Source organism: Bufo gargarizans, chromosome 3, assembly GCF_014858855.1.
Source record: "Bufo gargarizans isolate SCDJY-AF-19 chromosome 3, ASM1485885v1, whole genome shotgun sequence".
Lineage (NCBI taxonomy): Eukaryota > Metazoa > Chordata > Amphibia > Anura > Bufonidae > Bufo > Bufo gargarizans.
In genome coordinates, this window is record NC_058082.1 from 281114749 (window position 1) to 281135514 (window position 20766).

The 20766-nt window shown below is 44.5% G+C and overlaps 1 protein-coding gene across 1 annotated transcript in view; it reads left to right on the forward strand.

The window, feature by feature from the left end:
* The first annotated feature begins 9612 nt into the window (after nucleotides 1-9612).
* Nucleotides 9613-20766, forward strand: part of LOC122931538 (uroplakin-3b-like) — a 35200-nt gene continuing 24046 nt past the window's right edge. Inside the window, exon 1 of the mRNA XM_044285606.1 lies at nucleotides 9613-9820. Within this exon, the coding sequence (XP_044141541.1) occupies nucleotides 9613-9820 (208 nt within the window). The remainder of the gene's footprint in view (nucleotides 9821-20766) is intronic.

Sequence of the window (20766 nt, forward strand, 5' to 3'; positions counted from 1 at the left end):
CCTGATTGATGGAGGCCTTTATGTCTTCATGTTTCCAAAATAATTCCTGTGCTTACCCTCTGAGTGCATCTAAGTACCAATGACTAGAAGTGGGGTTCTACAACGCCTGCTGTCCTCTCAATTATAAGTAGTATCTATATGTGACACTGTGATACCTACCTGTACTTCTAAAGGAGAGTCCGCAATGCTGATGTGTAATGGTAAATACTTGATAGTTGTCCCGATCTTCCAGTCTGGTGGAAGCAGTCAGGAATTCTTCTTTTACATCTTCACTTTGTCATTGCAGCACTGACCTTCCTTGCAGCATACTCAACATTATTAAGTAAGAGCGCCAGTAAACTTGTATTATTTCTTGATGTTTGCAACAGAGCCAGTTTGATGTAATTTCCAAACCAGACTCTGAATACAAAGTTTAGCTGGTGGTTTTGTTTCCGGGTACTTGTCGGCAAAGGTCTTTTGCGTATCCTTAATCGATCTGCGTCACACATCGCCTTCCACAGGGGCATAACTAAAGGCTCATGGACCTCGGTGCAAGAGTTCAGCTTGGGCCCCCTTACCTCAGTGCTTTGTGGCGAGGGGCAGAGGAACACCTAGCGTTTCTGCTGCCTGAGGAAAAAATTTTAAAGGTGTGTTGTAAACATAATGTCCCCAAAAAATAATTGTGCTCCCCGAGGTCCCACCAATAAAAATAATTAGTGACCTTAGTGTTAACAGTGCCTTTTAATAGTAATAATGCCTCCATTGTGCCCATACTAGTACTTATGTTCCCCATAGTTCCCCAATAGTAATAATTCTCTTTATAATGTGTGCCAGTAGAAGAATGCCCTCTAATGAGTGCCAGTACAAAAGTACCCCCTTATAATATGTGACAGTACAAAAATATCTTCTTAAAAGGTGCACCAATACAAAAAATGCCCCCTTATAATATACCATAGTACAAAAAAATACCCCTTATAATATGCACCAGTGCAAAAAATACATCCTTATAATGTGTGCCAGTGCTAAAAATACCCCTTACAATGTGCACCAGTACAAAAAATAACCCTTCATAGTGTTTTCTCGTACAAAAATACCCCCTTATAATGCATACCAGTTAAAAAAAATGCCCCCTTAAAATGTGTGCCCATACAAAACGTGTGCCAGAACAAGAACATGCCCTCTTATGTCTGCCATTACAAAATGCCCCTATTTAGTGCCCCCAGTAGATTCCCCCATAGTGCTCCCACCTCCCCAATGGTGGCCCAACTGCATGGTGCCAAATAAAAAACAATAAACTCAAATACTTACCTCCTTGTAGCTGTACACTGCCCAGCTCAGGCAGTGCGATGATGATTACAAGGCCTATTGCCTATCAGAGGGAAATGTGGGGCAGGGAGGCATCACTCCCTTGCCCTGCTGCAGCACCAAACTGTATCGCTGTCCTGAGGATAGCAATAAATAATTAGTGGTGCACAACTTCCAGTTCCGGCGCCATCATGGAAGGCAGCAGGAGGTGAGCACTCCGCAACCACCCGCCTGAAAACCTCACTGCTCCCCCCACATATCGAATAAAACCCCTTGACATTATTCAGAACAATAGAGGAGTGGATCCTTCAGTTTATGGACGCTTTTTAATCAATATGGGGAGCAAAACCAAGCAGAAATGCCCTCCCAAAGTAGTCATGCCATCGGAAGAGACGTCAATAATGGAGGAACATGAGCATTCCACTGACTTGGGCAACAACAACATACAACAAATGCCCAAAGAAGATGGCTACACAGATGGCCCCCAGATTTATTATCACCGACTGGTGCTTGAGGTGGCAGTAAGGATCTTACCTGATCTTTATTGATTTCTCGGCGGAGGTGTTAAAACGCCGAAGGGCCTCCTCTACAGTGTGCTCAGAGCTATACAATAGGAGGATGCGGTTTGCTTTGATGTATCCTGCCCTCCTTAGAGAATTCCACGAGGATGGCTCCACCACAACTTTTCAGACTCCAAGAGAGGCAGCCGCCATGATGGATGCAGACAAGGAGGAAAAGGACGCAAAATCCCCACCACTCTCTCAGCGGACATGCAGGAAGTACAATCTGCCACCAGCGGCACCAGGGGACGCGTTTCCTCAACTAAAGGAACAGCGTAGACATACTAAGAATTTGGCTTCATGAAGACAAACAAGACACAGTTTCTGCAACAAATAGTGGGGACAACTACCGACGCCAGAAGACTGCCACGGTCCTGGGATCTGACTGGCTACATACAATTGCAAGAAAAAGTATGTGAACCCTTTGGAATTATATGGATTTCTGCACAAATTGGTCATAACATGTGATCTGATCTTTATCTAACTCACAACAATAGACAATCACAGTCTGCTTAAACTAATAATACACAAAGAATTAAATGTTACCATGTTTATATTGAACACATCATGTAAACATTTACAGTGCAGGTGGAAAAAGTATGTGAACCCCCAGACTAATGACATCTCCAAGAGCTAATTGGAGTGAGGTGTCAGCCAACTGGAGTCCAATCAATGAGATGAGATTGGAGGTGTTGGGTACAGCTGCCCTGCCCTATAAAAAACACACACTAGTTCTGGGTTTCCTTTTCACAAGAAGCATTACCTAATGTGAATGATGCTTTGCACAAAGAAGACCTATGATTAAGAATTGTTGACTCTCATAAAGCTGGAAAGGGTTATAAAAGTATCTCCAAAAGCCTTGCTGTTCATCAGTCCACAGCAAGACAAATTGTCTATAAATGGAGAAAGTTCAGCACTGCTGCTACTCTCCCTAGGAGTGGCCGTCCTGTAAAGATGACTGAAAGAGCACAGCGCAGACTGCTCAATGAGGTGAAGAAGAATCCTAGAGTGTCAGCTAAAGACTTACAAAAGTCTCTGGCATATGCTAACATCCCTGTTAGCGAATCTACGATATGTAAAACACTAAACAAGAATGGATTTCATGGGAGGATACCACAGAGGACGCCACTGCTGTCCAAAAAAAACATTGCTGCACGTTTACAGTTTGCACAAGAGCACCTGGATGTTCCACAGCAGTACTGGCAAAATATACTGTGGACAGATGAAACAAAAGTTAAGTTGTTTGGAAGAAACACACAACACTATGTGTGGAGAAAAAGAGGCACAGCACACCAAAATCAAAACCTCATCCCAACTTTGAAGTATGGTGGTGGGGGCATCATGGTTTGGGGCTGCTTTGCTGCATCAGGGCCTGGATGGATTGCTATCATCGAAGGAAAAATAAATTCCCAAGTTTATCAAGACATTTTGCAGGAGAACTTAACCCCTTAAGGACACATGACGTATCGGTACGGCATGTTTCCCGAGTCCTTAAGGACACATGACGTACCGGTACGTCATGTGTTGTTCCGATCACTGCCGTGCGGCCGGCTGTGATCGGAACAAGGTGCCTGCTCAAATCATTGAGCAGGCACCTCGGCTAAATGCGCGGGGGGGTCCCGTGACCCCCCCATGTCCGCGATCGCAACAAACCGCAGGTCAATTCAGACCTGCGGTTTGTTGCGCTTTCTGCAGTTTCTGATCGCTGCGGTCCCTGACCGCGGCGATCAGAAACTTTAGTGTGGCGAAAATATATATTTATCACCCCCCCTGCACCTCTGAATGATTTTAGCCCGGTGGGAGGTGCAGGGGGGGTGTTGCGGGCGGTGGGGGCGGTGCGGGAGGCGGGCGGTGCGGCAGGCGGGATCGCGATCCCCCGCCCGCCTCCTATTGCGTAATCGTTGGTGTACAGTGGGTATACCAGGGTGCCAGCACATTGCTGGCACCCTGGTATAAACGGCTGACATCGGTGATGCGATGTCAGCCGTTTAACCCTTTCCATACAGCGGTCCGTACGGACCGCTGTATGGAAAAAGTTAACAGTAAGAGGGAGCTCCCTCCCTCTCCGATCGGGGGGCTGCAGTGCCTTTGCAGCCCCCCGATGGAGAGGGAGAGAGCCCCCAGACAGCCCCCCCAGAGCCCCGTCCTTACCCTTCCCCGTCTGCGCAGTTCTGACCATAACTGAGCAGACGGGGAAGGTTCCCATGGCAACAGGACGCCTCTCAGGCGTCCTGCTGTCCATGGTGCTGAACAGATCTGTGCTGAAAGCATAGATCTGTTCAGTGTAAGTAAAATATAGTACAGTGCAATATATATTGTACTGTACTGTATTATACAGACATCAGACCCACTGGATCTTCAAGAACCAAGTGGGTCTGGGTCAAAAAAAAAGTGAAAAAAAGGTAAAAATCAAAAAACACATTTATCACTGATTAAAAATTAAAAAAATAAAATTCCCTACACATGTTTGGTATCGCCGCGTCCGTAACGACCTGATCTATAAAACGGTCATGTTACTTTACCCGAACGGTGAACGCCATAAAAATAAAAAATAAAAAACTATGATGAAATTGAAATTTTGTCCACCTTACTTCCCAAAAAAAGGTAATAAAAGTGATCAAAAAAGTCGCATGTACGCCAAAATTGTAACAATCAAACCGTCATCTCATCCCGCAAAAAATGAGACCCTACTTAAGATAATCGCCCAAAAACTGAAAAAACTATGGCTCTTAGACTATGGAAACACTAAAACATCATTTTTTTTGTTTCAAAAATGAAATCATTGTGTAAAACTTACATAAATAAAAAAAAGTATACATATTAGGTATCGCCGCGTCCGTATCGACCGGCTCTATAAAAATATCACATGACCTAACCCCTCAGGTGACCACCGTAAAAAAATAAAAATAAAAACGGTGTAAAAAAAGCCATTTTTTGTCATCTTACGTCACAAAAAGTGTAATAGCAAGCGATCAAAAAGTCATATGCACCCCAAAATAGTGCCAATCAAACCGTCATCTCATCCCGCAAAAAATGAGACCCTACTTAAGATAATCACCCAAAAACTGAAAAAACAATGGCTCTTAGACTATGGAGACACTAAAACATTTTTTTGTTTTAAAAATGAAATCATTGTGTAAAACGTACATAAATAAAAAAAATTGTATACATATTAGGTATCGCCGCGTCCGTGACAACCTGCTCTATAAAATTACCACATGATCTAACCTGTCAGATGAATGTTGTAAATAAAAAAATAAAAAACGCTGCCAAAAAAGCTATTTCTTGTTACCTTGCCGCACAAAAAGTGTAATATAGAGCAACCAAAAATCATATGTACCCTAAACTAGTACCAACAAAACTGCCACCCTATCCCGTAGTTTCTAAAATGGGGTCACTTTTTTGGAGTTTCTACTCTAGGGGTGCATCAGGGGGGCTTCAAATGGGACATGGTGTAAAAAAAAACAGTCCAGCAAAACCTGCCTTCCAAAAACCGTATGGCATTCCTTTCCTTCTGCGCCCTGCCGTGTGCCCGTACAGCGGTTTACGACCACATATGGGGTGTTTCTGTAAACTACAGAATCAGGGCCATAAATAATGAGTTTTGTTTGGCTGTTAACCCTTGCTTTGTAACTGGAAAAAAAAATTAAAATGGAAAATCTGCCAAAAAAGTGAAATTTTGAAATTGTATCTCTATTTTCCATTAAATCTTGTGCAACACCTAAAGGGTTAACAAAGTTTGTAAAATCCGTTTTGAATACCTTGAGGGGTGTAGTTTCTTAGATGGGGTCACTTTTATGGAGTTTATAATCTGGGGGTGCATCAGGGGGGCTTCAAATGGGACTTGGTGTCAAAAAACCGGTCCATAAAAATCAGCCCTCCAAAAAACAAACGGCGCACCTTTCCCTCTACGCCCCGCTGTGTGGCCGTACAGTAGTTTACGGCCACATATGGGGTGTTTCTGTAAACAGCAGAGTCAGGGCAATAAAGATACAGTCTTGTTTGGCTGTTAACCCTTGCTTTGTTAGTGGAAAAAATGGGTTAAAATGGAAAATTAGGCAAAAAAATGAAATTCTCAAATTTCATCGCCATTTGCCAATAACTCTTGTGCAACACCTAAAGGGTTAACGACGTATGTAAAATCAGTTTTGAATACCTTGAGGGGTGTAGTTTCTTAGATGGGGTCACTTTTAGGGAGTTTCTCCTCTAGGGGTGCATCAGGGGGCTTCAAATGGGACATGGTGTAAATAAACCAGTCCATAAAAATCAGCCTTCCAAAAACCAAACGGCGCACCTTTCACTCTACGCCCCGCTGTGTGGCCGTACAGTAGTTTACGGCCACATATTGGGTGTTTCTGTAAACGGCAGAGTCAGGGCAATAAAGATACCGTCTTGTTTGGCTGTTAACCCTTGCTTTGTTAGTGGAAAAAATGGGTTAAAATGAAAAATTAGACAAAAAAATTAAATTCTCAAATTTCCTCCCCATTTGCCAATAACTCTTGTGCAACACCTAAAGGGTTAACAACGTATTCAAAATCAGTTTTGAATACCTTGAGGGGTGTAGTTTCTTAGATGGGGTCATTTTTGGGTGGTTTCTATTATGTAAGCCTCGCAAAGTGACTTGAGACCTGAACTGGTCCCTAAAAATTGAGTTTTTGTAAATTTCTGAAAAATTTCAAGATTTGCTTCTAAACTTCTAAGCCTTATAACATCCCCAAAAAATAAAATATCATTCCCAAAATAATTCAAACATGAAGTAGACATATGGGGAATGTAAAGTCATCCAAATTTTTGGGGGTATTACTATGTATTACAGAAGTAGAGAAACTGGAACTTTGAAATTTGCAAATTTTTCCAAATTTTTGTTAAATTTGGTATTTTTTGGGGCAAAAAAAATAATTTTTTTGATTTTATTTTACCAGTGTCATGAAGTACAATATGTGACGAAAAAACAATCTCAGAATGGCCTGGATAAGTCAAAGCGTTTTAAAGTTATCAGCACTTAAAGTGACTCTGGTCAGATTTGCAAAAAATGGCCTGGTCCTTAAGGTGAAATAGGGCTGTGTCCTTAAGGGGTTAAGGCCATCTGTCCTCCAGCTGAAGCTCAACAGAAGATGGGTGTTGCAACAGGACAACGACCCAAAGCATAGAAGTAAATCAACAACAGAATGGCTTAAACAGAAGAAAATACGCCTTCTGGAGTGGCCCAGTCAGAGTCCTGACCTCAACCCGATTGAGATGCTGTGGCATGACCTCAAGAAAGCGATTCACACCAGACATCCCAAGAATATTGTTGAACTGAAACAGTTCTGTAAAGAGGAATGGTCAAGAATTACTCCTGACCATTGTGCACGTCTGATCTGCAACTACAGGAAACGTTTGGTTGAAGTTATTGCTGCCAAAGGAGGTTCAACCAGTTATTAAATCCAAGAGTTCACATACTTTTTCCACCTGCACTGTGAATGTTTACATGTTGTGTTCAATAAAAACATGGTTAATTCTTTGTGTGTTATTAGTTTAAGCAGACTGTGATTTTCTATTGTTGTGACTAAGATGAAGATTTTATGACCAATTTGTGCAGAAATCCATATCATTCCAAAGGGTTCACATACTTTTTCTTGCAACTGTAGACGCTCTACTTTATAATCGGAGCCAGGAGCCGATAAACATTATAGCAGGTGATATCTAACCCATTCTTATGTTATACAGTTTACAGGTTTATGTTATACATTGATAGGGTATGTACGTACCAACACTTTACAGGCGTTGGCAATGTAATGCCCGACTAACTAAAGACACTAGTAGAGTCTTAATTCTTATATTAGCTGCCCTCAGATATGTACATCGCCAGCGTAAAAAAGCTATGTTATGAACAAACAATGGACAGGCTCCAACCGTATTTTTCGCTGTATAAGACGCACTTTCCCCCCCCAAAAGTGGGGGGAAAATAGCAGTGCGTCTTATACGGCGAATGTAGCCGATTTTGCTTAGTTTTCAATGATACACCCGCCGCGATGCCGTGCGGCGGGTATATCAGCTGTGAGGGAGGAGGGGCTGGGGGCGGCATCTGCATTTATAATGACAGCAGGGCCCGTGCAGTGACTGTATTCTACTACACGGGCCCCGCTCACTGTATAATCATATCCCTAATACCGTAGTTAATTGTTGTGTGCACTGCATGTAAAAGCATAATGAGCGATGATGAGCGCTATTACTTACAATTAGAAGCGCTCGCCGTTCGGAGCAGAGAGGAGGGAGGAGGCAGGAGGCAGGCCGGGAGGACGGGCGCTGGCAGTGTGAGTCATCCGTCATTCGCCCACGCCGCCTGCTTCATGAATGAAGCAGGCGGCGCAGGCGCGTGACGTATAAAGGGGCTGCACTCCCCCCATAAGTGCCTAATGGTCTTGCAACATCTACAATGCTTGAGGGTGGACATAGCCATGTTACGGGAGACACACCTCCATGAGGAGGATTTCTTTAGAATGAGAAAACTGTGGGTGGGAGAGATTTATGGATCAGAAGCAGTAGGGCTTAAAGCAGGAGTCCTTACCCTGGTACGCACCAATCTCCCTTTAGAAGGCATACACCAGGTAGCAGACTCAGAAGGGAGATGGCACTATATCCAATTGAAATCAACCATGTAGATAATGAACATACATAACATATATGGACCCAATACTCCCAATAAAGTTTTTTTTCAGAATAGTTTCAGCAGATAGCACGCCGCTCAAACTCCTGGCTGGGGATTTCAATACAGTAATGTATGCTGACGCAAAAGAAAGACAAATGAGACAAAGCCCAGAGGAATGGACCAACAGTTAACACCTTTTCTCCAAAATCTAGACCTTAAAGATACGCCTCTTTAACCCAGAAGGTAGGAAGTATACACATTACTCGCACTCCCACACGTCATGGTCTAGGCTAGACTACATATGTGCGTCCAGGTTATATGCTTTGCGCATGCAATCCATAGAGATAGGAGAAATTGTTATATCTGATCACACACCAGTTATAGCGACCCTTGTGGATACCATACTAAAGGGCACTGGCGGTTCCCTGAAAAAATTACCAAAAAAGAGTTGTTCTGTGAAACCTGAACCAATAGTGGCAGGAGTTCCTGCTGGATAACTCGGAGAAGACAGACACACAAATCCTCTGGGATGCAGGTAAAATAGTTCGAAGAGGGAGAATAATCTCACATATGAAATTTTTGAAAAAAAATACAAACCAGACGTTTCAACATCATAGCAGACTGCTAGAAAAGGCTTATACAAAATATTGCTCAAATACTACCCAGTTTAACAAGACGGCATGGGAACAGGTGAAACAACAATATGAAAATTTGCTGCACAAAAGGGAAGAACTGAGTCGCTCACATATGGAAGCACAATACTATTGATATGGGAACAAGACAGGGAAATTGTTGGCACGCCTAGCTAAAGGACATACTACTAACGCCTCAATAGTAGTGTTAAAAGACTCAAAGGGAGTAATACACCATGACCCACATAATATCAGTGGGATCTTCCAGGAGTTCTATACTCATCTTTACTCTGACACATCACAAAACAATAGAGACACGAAATCCTGGTTAACTTCACTTTCCCTTTAAAAATTACTACAGAGGAGCTGGATATGTTAAATGCTCCTATAACACAGGGGGAGGTAAATTAATATATCCAGGGGTCCCGATGGATACACGAGAGAATTCTATAAGGTCTTGAAGGAGAAAATAGGACCCATCTTAACACCTCTACATAATGGTTATATGGCTAACAAAAAGATACCAACAATTGCCAATACGGCATACATTAAAGTACTTCCTAAACAGGTGAAAGACCTCACGTCACCGACATCGTATAGACCAATATCCTTGATTAATGTGGATATTAAAATAATATCAAAAATATTAGCAGACAGACTGGCGAAGGTGCTGCCCCGACTAATATCTCCACATCAAGTGGGGTTTGTCCAAGGTAGGGCTGCTGTATCTAATATACGTAAAGTATTAGCAGTATTACAAACCACACAAGCAAACCCGTCAGCTCACCCTAGACCGGGCATACTCAGTATAGCTGCAGAAAAAGCATTTGATAATGTAAGGTGGGAATGGTTGATGGATGTACTAGACCATATGGGATTGCAAGGACCCTTTCAGAACTACCTATCCACGTTATACTCTAACCCACAAGCGAGGATAGCTACACCAGAATTTATATCTAAACCTTTTCCTCTACAAAAAGGAACATGACAGGGATATCCCCTATCCCCATTATTATTTAATTTGGCTTTACCTGTAGAAGCTCTGTCAAAAGCAATAGAAAAAGGGAAGACAATATCAGGTATCTGTATAGGAAATATGGAAGTGAAACAGCACTCTTTGCAGACGATATACTGTTTTTCATGTCAAACTATGGTGTGTAGGTGAAGGAGATATTCTTGATAGAGTTTTTAGAGTAAACAACATAAGTATGAATTGTTAGACTTAACCCCGCACTCTTTAGAAAGAAAGTTCAAACAAATCAATAATCTTCCAGTCGCCATGGCTAAGGACTCTATAAAATACCTGGGTATATTGACTGTGAGAACACCAAACACTATAATCCCCCCTAATGAAAACAATATTAAGTGATATCTCCAGATGGATGAAACTCATACTGTCACTGATAGAAAGATCAGTGGTGCGGGTGTGGAGGCGGTCCTTGACATCGTAACTAACTTAGGAAAGAGCACTATATTTTGTGAGTTCATTGGTGAAGCACTGGATTTTATTTTCACCAATAACGTGTTTAGGTTTGGAAATGAGTGGTTCAGTCAAAAGTTGGGTACGGCTATGGGGACCCCCGGCTCCTGTACCTTCGCAAACATGTATCTAGCTAGATTGGAGGACAGATTTGTCTTTTCAATCTCAAATCCTTTTTTATCCCATCTAAAAACGTTTTTACGGTTTGTGGATGATGTGTTTATAGTGTGGGAAGGTACAGAGGTCGAATGTAAAAGATTTGTGGAATACTTGAATACAAAGGACATGGGAATGACATTCCCCCTAAATTTAGCGGGAACACGTTTGGAGTTTTTGGATGTGGCTGTCGTGGTTGAGAGCGACGGATTGGTCACGGAGAGCTTTAGGAAGCCGATGGCCAATAATTCCTTCTCCACCATGACAGCTTCCATCCAAGTGTTAAAAAAAGCTGTACCATACGGCCAATTCATCAGACTAAGAAGAATAAATAGTAAGGATGAGGGCCACCATAAACAAGCATTAGAACTGAAACAATGCCTAATGGAAAAAGGTTATGCAGAGGAATCACTAGATAAAGATATGAAGAAAGTTGAAGAGACTTTTTCTTAAAGTGCTCTAGTCCATAAGAGTGACGACAGGAACAAACACGTACAGGACAGGCATGCGAGTTCCAGGTTCACATTCTCCTTTAAATATAGTCCTATGGCTGAACGTATCCGTTCTGTGATATTCAAAAATTGGGACATTTTAAGGAGAGATGAGACCCTGAATGAACTCACTGAACACAAACCACTTATATCCTTTAGGAAAAGCCATACAATCAAGGATAAGCTTGTAAGGAGCAGGTTTGCCCCTGTTAGAAGTAATAATTGCCTATCAGAGAAGCTACCAAAGGGGAACTTTAAATGTGGGAGTTGTTCACTGTGTAAATATAACTCCCCAAAAAAGTGTATCCAGTTTGCAGGGAGCCAACATAGAATCTGTAGTTTTATTAATTGCAGGAGCACGTATGTGGCATACTTGTTGCTCTGCAAGTGCGGCAGATTCTATGTTGGGAAGACAATCAGGTGTATGTTTGAACGAGTGAGGGAACATTTTAATTCTGTAATGACAAGAAAGGGTTTCCCCTGGTTCATAGATCATGAAAGGACTGCTCATGCAGGTAGCTTAGACTGCATCTCCTTCACAGGCTTGGAGACCGTGGCCGCCCCTCCACAGGGAGGAGACAGACATCACCCCCCCCCCATGCAGAGAGAAGCAAAGTGGATTCTGCGTACCCAGGCATTAGGTAAACTTGGCTTAAATGACAGAAATGATTCAAGTGTATTCCTCTGATTAGATGTGAGATTGCTGCTTTGTTTTGGATTATAATTATGTTCTGCTTTTGGTCTCATTGCCGCATTGTTGTTGCCCGTTGTCATGGCAACTCGCAGCACCAATACCTTTAAAGGGGCAGCCAAATGGACGCGCTGACACACAGCCAGATGAAGTGCATGTAGCGCAAAACGGCCGCTGCTGTTTGGTGTGTGTAGTTACCTGTCTGCCCCATGCCATGTTTTTGGTGAATAAAGCATCGACTTGATACAGTACACTGGTGAGTGCCGCTGACTATTTTTCTTCACTGTTATTGTACTGAAAGAAAAATGCCATATGCTGAAAATGATGTGTGTTCCAAAACTCTTCTATATGATACAAACCATACCATTATTGATAAAATATACTGATATTAAAAAACTAGAGACAGCATTTAGGTCTTATATATGAGCAACCAAAAAGCCAAAAATATCTTTGACTACACTTCAGTTAAATAAACAAAATGGAGGAATAAACTTCTCTGACCTACGAACATATCACCTAGCCAGCCTGTTGAGAAATTGTTTTGATTGACTGGGGGGCCTCAGCCAACATTCCAATTACAAACTGGAGTGCGGCCTGTTTGCCCCTTGGAGTCTGACTACTCTTCTACAAATAAAGTATTCAGAGCTACCCACCTCAGCCAAACACAGCCTCATGTTTAGAGATACATACGCAACATGGAAGGCGGTACGGAAAAAATATAGCCTGCCTTGGCAATGCTTTACATATCTAGACCCCCTGACACTGACTCTGACAGATACCAGGAACACCAAACAATGGAAAGGACCAAAAATTGCACAAACCGGGTTCCAAAAAAGTTGGGACACTAAATAAATTGTGAATAAAAACAGAATGCAATGATGTGGAGATGGCAAATGTCAATATTTTATTTGTAATAGAACGTAGATGACAGATCAAACGTTTAATCCAAGTAAATGTATAATTTTAAAGGAAAAATACGTTGATTCAAATTTTCACGGTGTCAACAAATCCCAAAAAAGTTGGGACAAGTAGCAATAAGAGGCTGGAAAAAGTAAATTTGAGCATAACGAAGAGCTGGAAGTAGGGATGAGCGAACTCGAACTGTATAGTTCGGGTTCGTACCGAATTTTGGGGTGTCCGTGACACGGACCCGAACCCGGACATTTTCGTAAAAGTCCGGGTTCGGGTTCGGTGTTCGTCGCTTTCTTGGCGCTTTTGTGACGCTTTCTTGGCGCTTTTTGAAAGGCTGCAAAGCAGCCAATCAACAAGCGTCATACTACTTGCCCCAAGAGGCCATCACAGCCATGCCTACTATTGGCATGGCAGTGATTGGCCAGAGCACCATGTGACCCAGCCTCTATTTAAGCTGGAGTCACATAGCGCCGCCCGTCACTCTGCTCTGATTAGCGTAGGGAGAGGTTGCGGCTGCGACAGTAGGGCGAGATTAGGCAGATTAACTCCTCCAAAGGACTTGATTAACTGATCGATCTGCAGCTGTGGATCATTGAGCTGCTGATCCTCAATTGCTCACTGTTTTTAGGCTGCACAGACCGTTTGTCAGTCTCATTTTTCTGGGGTGATCGGCGGCCATTTTGTGTCTTGTGGTGCGCCAGCACAAGCTGCGACCAAGTGCATTTAACCCTCAATGGTGTGGTTGTTTTTTGGCTAAAGCCTACATCAGGGTGAAGCTGTCACACCAAGTGCATTTAACCAGCAATAGTCTGTTCATTTTTTGGCCATATACAAAATCAGGGGCAAGCTGCGCCTGTCACCAAGTGCATTTAACCCTCAATGGTGTGGTTGTTTTTTGGCTAAAGCCTACATCAGGGTGAAGCTGTGACACCAAGTGCATTTAACCAGCAATAGTCTGTTCATTTTTTGGCCATATACAAAATCAGGGGCAAGCTGCGCCTGTCACCAAGTGCATTTAACCCTCAATGGTGTGGTTGTTTTTTGGCTAAAGCCTACATCAGGGTGAAGCTGTCACACCAAGTGCATTTAACCAGCAATAGTCTGTTCATTTTTTGGCCATATACAAAATCAGGGGCAAGCTGCGCCTGTCACCAAGTGCATTTAACCCTCAATGGTGTGGTTGTTTTTTGGCTAAAGCCTACATCAGGGTGAAGCTGTCACACCAAGTGCATTTAACCAGCAATAGTCTGTTTATTTTTTGGCCATATCCCAGTCTAATTCTGTCACTAAATCCATACCGGTCACCCAGCGCCTAAATACTAGGCCTCAAATTTATATCCAGCTAAATCTGTCCCTAGTGCTGTAGCTGGGCGAGTTATTTAGTGTCCGTTCAAGCACATTTCTTGTTCTGGGTTGAAATACAATTCCCAATTTAGCAATTTCATAATTTAGTGGTTCCTGCTATATCAGAGCTATTTGAAATCTATCCCAAAAAGGGTATATAATATTGAAGGTGCACATTGGGTCATTCAGAATAACTTCACACACACCCGCTACTGTGTATTTCCAAGTCTAATTCTGTCACTAAACCCATACCTGTCACCCAGCGCCTAAATACTAGGCCTCAAATTTAAATCCCTCTAAATCTCTCGTTACCGCTGTACTGTTGTTGCTGGGCAAGATATTTAGTGTCCGTCAAAGCACATTTTTTGTTCTGGGTTGAAGTACAATTCCCAATTTAGCAATTTCATAATTTAGTGGTTCCTGCTATATCAGAGCTATTTGGAATCTATCCCTAAAAGGGTATATAATATTGAAGGTGCACATTGGGTCATTCAGAATAACTTCACACACACCCGCTACTGTGTATTTCCAAGTCTAATTCTGTCACTAAACCCATACCTGTCACCCAGCGCCTAAATACTAGGCCTCAAATTTAAATCCCTCTAAATCTCTCGTTACCGCTGTACTGTTGTTGCTGGGCAAGATATTTAGTGTCCGTCAAAGCACATTTTTTGTTCTGGGTTGAAGTACAATTCCCAATTTAGCAATTTCATAATTTAGTGGTTCCTGCTATATCAGAGCTATTTGGAATCTATCCCTAAAAGGGTATATAATATTGAAGGTGCACATTGGGTCATTCAGAATAACTTCACACACACCCGCTACTGTGTATTTCCAAGTCTAATTCTGTCACTAAACCCATACCTGTCACCCAGCGCCTAAATACTAGGCCTCAAATTTAAATCCCTCTAAATCTCTCGTTACCGCTGTACTGTTGTTGCTGGGCAAGATATTTAGTGTCCGTCAAAGCACATTTTTTGTTCTGGGTTGAAGTACAATTCCCAATTTAGCAATTTCATAATTTAGTGGTTTCTGCTATATCAGAGCTATTTGAAATCTATCCCTAAAAGGGTATATAATATTGAAGGTGCACATAGGGTCATTCAGAATAACTTCACACACACGCTTCTGTGCATTTCCAACTCTAATTCTGTCACTAAATCCATACCGGTGACCCAGCGCCTAAATACTAGGCCTCAAATTTAAATCCCTCTAAATCTCTCGTTACCCACCGCTGTACTGTTGTTGCTGGGCAAGATATTTAGTGTCCGTCAAAGCACATTTTTTGTTCTGGGTTGAAGTACAATTCCCAATTTAGCAATTTCATAATTTAGTGGTTTCTGCTATATCAGAGCTATTTGAAATCTATCCCTAAAAGGGTATATAATATTGAAGGTGCACATTGGGTCATTCAGAATAACTTCACACACACGCTTCTGTGCATTTCCAAGTCTAATTCTGTCACTAAATCCATACCGGTGACCCAGCGCCTAAATACTAGGCCTCAAATTTAAATCCCTCTAAATCTCTCGTTACCCACCGCTGTACTGTTGTTGCTGGGCAAGATATTTAGTGTCCGTCAAAGCACATTTTTTGTTCTGGGTTGAAGTACAATTCCCAATTTAGCAATTTCATAATTTAGTGGTTTCTGCTATATCAGAGCTATTTGAAATCTATCCCTAAAAGGGTATATAATATTGAAGGTGCACATAGGGTCATTCAGAATAACTTCACACACACGCTTCTGTGCATTTCCAAGTCTAATTCTGTCACTAAATCCATACCGGTGACCCAGCGCCTAAATACTAGGCCTCAAATTTATATCCCGCTAAATCTCTCGTTACCGCTGTACTGTTGTTGCTGGGCAAGATATTTAGTGTCCGTCAAAGCACATTTTTTGTTCTGGGTTGAAGTACAATTCCCAATTTAGCAATTTCATAATTTAGTGGTTCCTGCTATATCAGAGCTATTTGAAATCTATCCCAAAAAGGGTATATAATATTCAAGGTGCACATTGGGTCATTCAGAATAACTTCACACACACGCTTCTGTGCATTTCCAAGTCTAATTCTGTCACTAAATCCATACCGGTGACCCAGCGCCTAAATACTAGGCCTCAAATTTATATCCCGCTAAATCTCTCGTTACCGCTGTACTGTTGTTGCTGGGCAAGATATTTAGTGTCCGTCAAAGCACATTTTTTGTTCTGGGTTGAAGTACAATTCCCAATTTAGCAATTTCATAATTTAGTGGTTCCTGCTATATCAGAGCTATTTGAAATCTATCCCAAAAAGGGTATATAATATTCAAGGTGCACATTGGGTCATTCAGAATAACTTCACACACACGCTTCTGTGCATTTCCAAGTCTAATTCTGTCACTAAATCCATACCGGTCACCCAGCGCCTAAATACTAGGCCTCAAATTTATATCCCGCTGAATTTGAATACAATACATTGGGCCAAATAATATATTTGTTGTTGTGGTGAACCATAACAATGAGAAAAACATCTAGTAAGGGACGCGGACGTGGACATGGTCGTGGTGGTGTTAGTGGACCCTCTGGTGCTGGGAGAGGACGTGGCCGTTCTGCCACATCCACACGTCCTAGTGTACCAACTACCTCAGGTCCCAGTAGCCGCCAGAATTTACAGCGATATATGGTGGGGCCCAATGCCGTTCTAAGGATGGTAAGGCCTGAGCAGGTACAGGCATTAGTCAATTGGGTGGCCGACAGTGGATCCAGCACGTTCACATTATCTCCCACCCAGTCTTCTGCAGAAAGCGCACAGATGGCGCCTGAAAACCAACCCCATCAGTCTGTCACATCACCCCCATGCATACCAGGGAAACTGTCTCAGCCTCAAGTTATGCAGCAGTCTCTTATGCTGTTTGAAGACTCCGCTGGCAGGGTTTCCCAAGGGCATCCACCTAGCCCTTCCCCAGCGGTGAAAGACATAGAATGCACTGACGCACAACCACTTATGTTTCCTGATGATGAGGACATGGGAATACCACCTCAGCATGTCTCTGATGATGACGAAACACAGGTGCCAACTGCTGCGTCTTTCTGCAGTGTGCAGACTGAACAGGAGGTCAGGGATCAAGACTGGGTGGAAGACGATGCAGGGGACGATGAGGTCCTAGACCCCACATGGAATGAAGGTCGTGCCACTGACTTTCACAGTTCGGAGGAAGAGGCAGTGGTGAGACCGAGCCAACAGCGTAGCAAAAGAGGGAGCAGTGGGCAAAAGCAGAACACCCGCCGCCAAGAGACTCCGCCTGCTACTGACCGCCGCCATCTGGGACCGAGCACCCCAAAGGCAGCTTCAAGGAGTTCCCTGGCATGGCACTTCTTCAAACAATGTGCTGACGACAAGACCCGAGTGGTTTGCACGCTGTGCCATCAGAGCCTGAAGCGAGGCATTAACGTTCTGAACCTGAGCACAACCTGCATGACCAGGCACCTGCATGCAAAGCATGAACTGCAGTGGAGTAAACACCTTAAAACCAAGGAAGTCACTCAGGCTCCCCCTGCTACCTCTTCTGCTGCTGCCGCCTCGGCCTATTCTGCTGCTGCCGCCTCGGCCTCTTCCTCCGCCTCTGGAGGAACGTTGGCACCTGCCGCCCAGCAAACAGGGGATGTACCACCAACACCACCACCACCACCTCCGTCACCAAGCGTCTCAACCATGTCACACGCCAGCGTTCAGCTCTCCATCTCACAAACATTTGATAGAAAGCGTAAATTCCCACCTAGCCACCCTCGATCCCTGGCCCTGAATGCCAGCATTTCTAAACTACTGGCCTATGAAATGCTGTCATTTAGGCTGGTGGACACAGACAGCTTCAAACAGCTCATGTCGCTTGCTGTCCCACAGTATGTTGTTCCCAGCCGGCACTACTTCTCCAAGAGAGCCGTGCCTTCCCTGCACAACCAAGTATCCGATAAAATCAAGTGTGCACTGCGCAACGCCATCTGTAGCAAGGTCCACCTAACCACAGATACGTGGACCAGTAAGCACGGCCAGGGACGCTATATCTCCCTAACTGCACACTGGGTAAATGTAGTGGCAGCTGGGCCCCAGGCGGAGAGCTGTTTGGCGCACGTCCTGCCGCCGCCAAGGATCGCAGGGCAACATTCTTTGCCTCCTGTTGCCACCTCCTCCTTCTCGGCTTCCTCCTCCTCTTCTTCCACCTGCTCATCCAGTCAGCCACACACCTTCACCACCAACTTCAGCACAGCCCGGGGTAAACGTCAGCAGGCCATTCTGAAACTCATATGTTTGGGGGACAGGCCCCACACCGCACAGGAGTTGTGGCGGGGTATTGAACAACAGACCGACGAGTGGTTGCTGCCGGTGAGCCTCAAGCCCGGCCTGGTGGTGTGTGATAATGGGCGAAATCTCGTTGCAGCTCTGGGACTAGCCAATTTGACGCACATCCCTTGCTTGGCGCATGTGCTGAATTTGGTGGTGCAGAAGTTCATTCACAACTACCCCGACATGTCAGAGCTGCTGCATAAAGTGCGGGCCGTCTGTTCGCGCTTCCGGCGTTCACATCCTGCCGCTGCTCGCCTGTCTGCGCTACAGCGTAACTTCGGCCTTCCCGCTCACCGCCTCATATGCGACGTGCCCACCAGGTGGAACTCCACCTTGCACATGCTGGACAGACTGTGCGAGCAGCAGCAGGCCATAGTGGAGTTTCAGCTGCAGCACGCACGGGTCAGTCGCACTACAGAACAGCACCACTTCACCACCAATGACTGGGCCTCCATGCGAGACCTGTGTGCCCTGTTGCGCTGTTTCGAGTACTCCACCAACATGGCCAGTGGCGATGACACCGTTATCAGCGTTACAATACCACTTCTATGTCTCCTTGAGAAAACACTTAGGGCGATGATGGAACAGGAGGTGGCCCAGGAGGAGGAGGAGGAGGATGAGGAAGAGGGGTCATTTTTAGCACTTTCAGGCCAGTCTCTTCGAAGTGACTCAGAGGGAGGTTTTTTGCAACAGCAGAGGCCAGGTACAAATGTGGCCAGCCAGGGCCCACTACTGGAGGACGAGGAGGACGAGGATGAGGAGGAGGTGGAGGAGGATGAGGATGAAGCATGGTCACAGCGGGGTGGCACCCAACGCAGCTCGGGTCCATCACTGGTGCGTGGCTGGGGGGAAAGGCAGGACGATGACGATACGCCTCCCACAGAGGACAGCTTGTCCTTACCCCTGGGCAGCCTGGCACACATGAGCGACTACATGCTGCAGTGCCTGCGCAACGACAGCAGAGTTGCCCACATTTTAACCTGTGCGGACTACTGGGTTGCCACCCTGCTGGATCCACGCTACAAAGACAATGTGCCCACCTTACTTCCTGCACTGGAGCGTGATAGGAAGATGCGCGAGTACAAGCGCACGTTGGTAGACGCGCTACTGAGAGCATTCCCAAATGTCACAGGGGAACAAGTGGAAGCCCAAGGCCAAGGCAGAGGAGGAGCAAGAGGTCGCCAAGGCAGCTGTGTCACGGCCAGCTCCTCTGAGGGCAGGGTTAGCATGGCAGAGATGTGGAAAACTTTTGTCAACACGCCACAGCTAACTGCACCACCACCTGATACGCAACGTGTTAGCAGGAGGCAACATTTCACTAACATGGTGGAACAGTACGTGTGCACACCCCTCCACGTACTGACTGATGGTTCGGCCCCATTCAACTTCTGGGTCTCTAAATTGTCCACGTGGCCAGAGCTAGCCTTTTATGCCTTGGAGGTGCTGGCCTGCCCGGCAGCCAGCGTTTTGTCTGAACGTGTATTCAGCACGGCAGGGGGCGTCATTACAGACAAACGCAGCCGCCTGTCTACAGCCAATGTGGACAAGCTGACGTTCATAAAAATGAACCAGGCATGGATCCCACAGGACCTGTCCGTCCCTTGTCCAGATTAGACATTAACTACCTCCCCATAACCATATATTATTGGACTCCAGGGCACTTCCTCATTCAATCCTATTTTTATTTTCATTTTACCATTATATTGCGATGCTACCCAAAGTTGAATGAACCTCTCCTCTGCCTGTGTGCTAGGCCTAAATATATGCCAATGGACTGTTGCAGTGGTGGCTGACATGAAGCCTGATTCTCTGCTATGACATGCAGACTAATTCTCTGCTGACATGAAGCCAGATTGTCTGTTACGGGACCTCTCTCCTCTGCCTGGGTGCTGGGCCTAAATTTATGACAATGGACTGTTGCAGTGGTGGCTGACGTGAAGCCTGATTCTCTGCTATGACATGCAGACTGATTCTCTGCTGACATGAAGCCAGATCCTCTGTTACGGGACCTCTCTCCTCTGCCTGGGTGCTGGGCCTAAATTTATGACAATGGACTGTTGCAGTGGTGGCTGACGTGAAGCCTGATTCTCTGCTATGACATGCAGACTGATTCTCTGCTGACATGAAGCCAGATCCTCTTTTACGGGACCTCTCTCCTCTGCCTGGGTGCTGGGCCTAAATTTATGACAATGGACTGTTGCAGTGGTGGCTGACGTGAAGCCTGATTCTCTGCTATGACATGCAGACTGATTCTCTGCTGTCA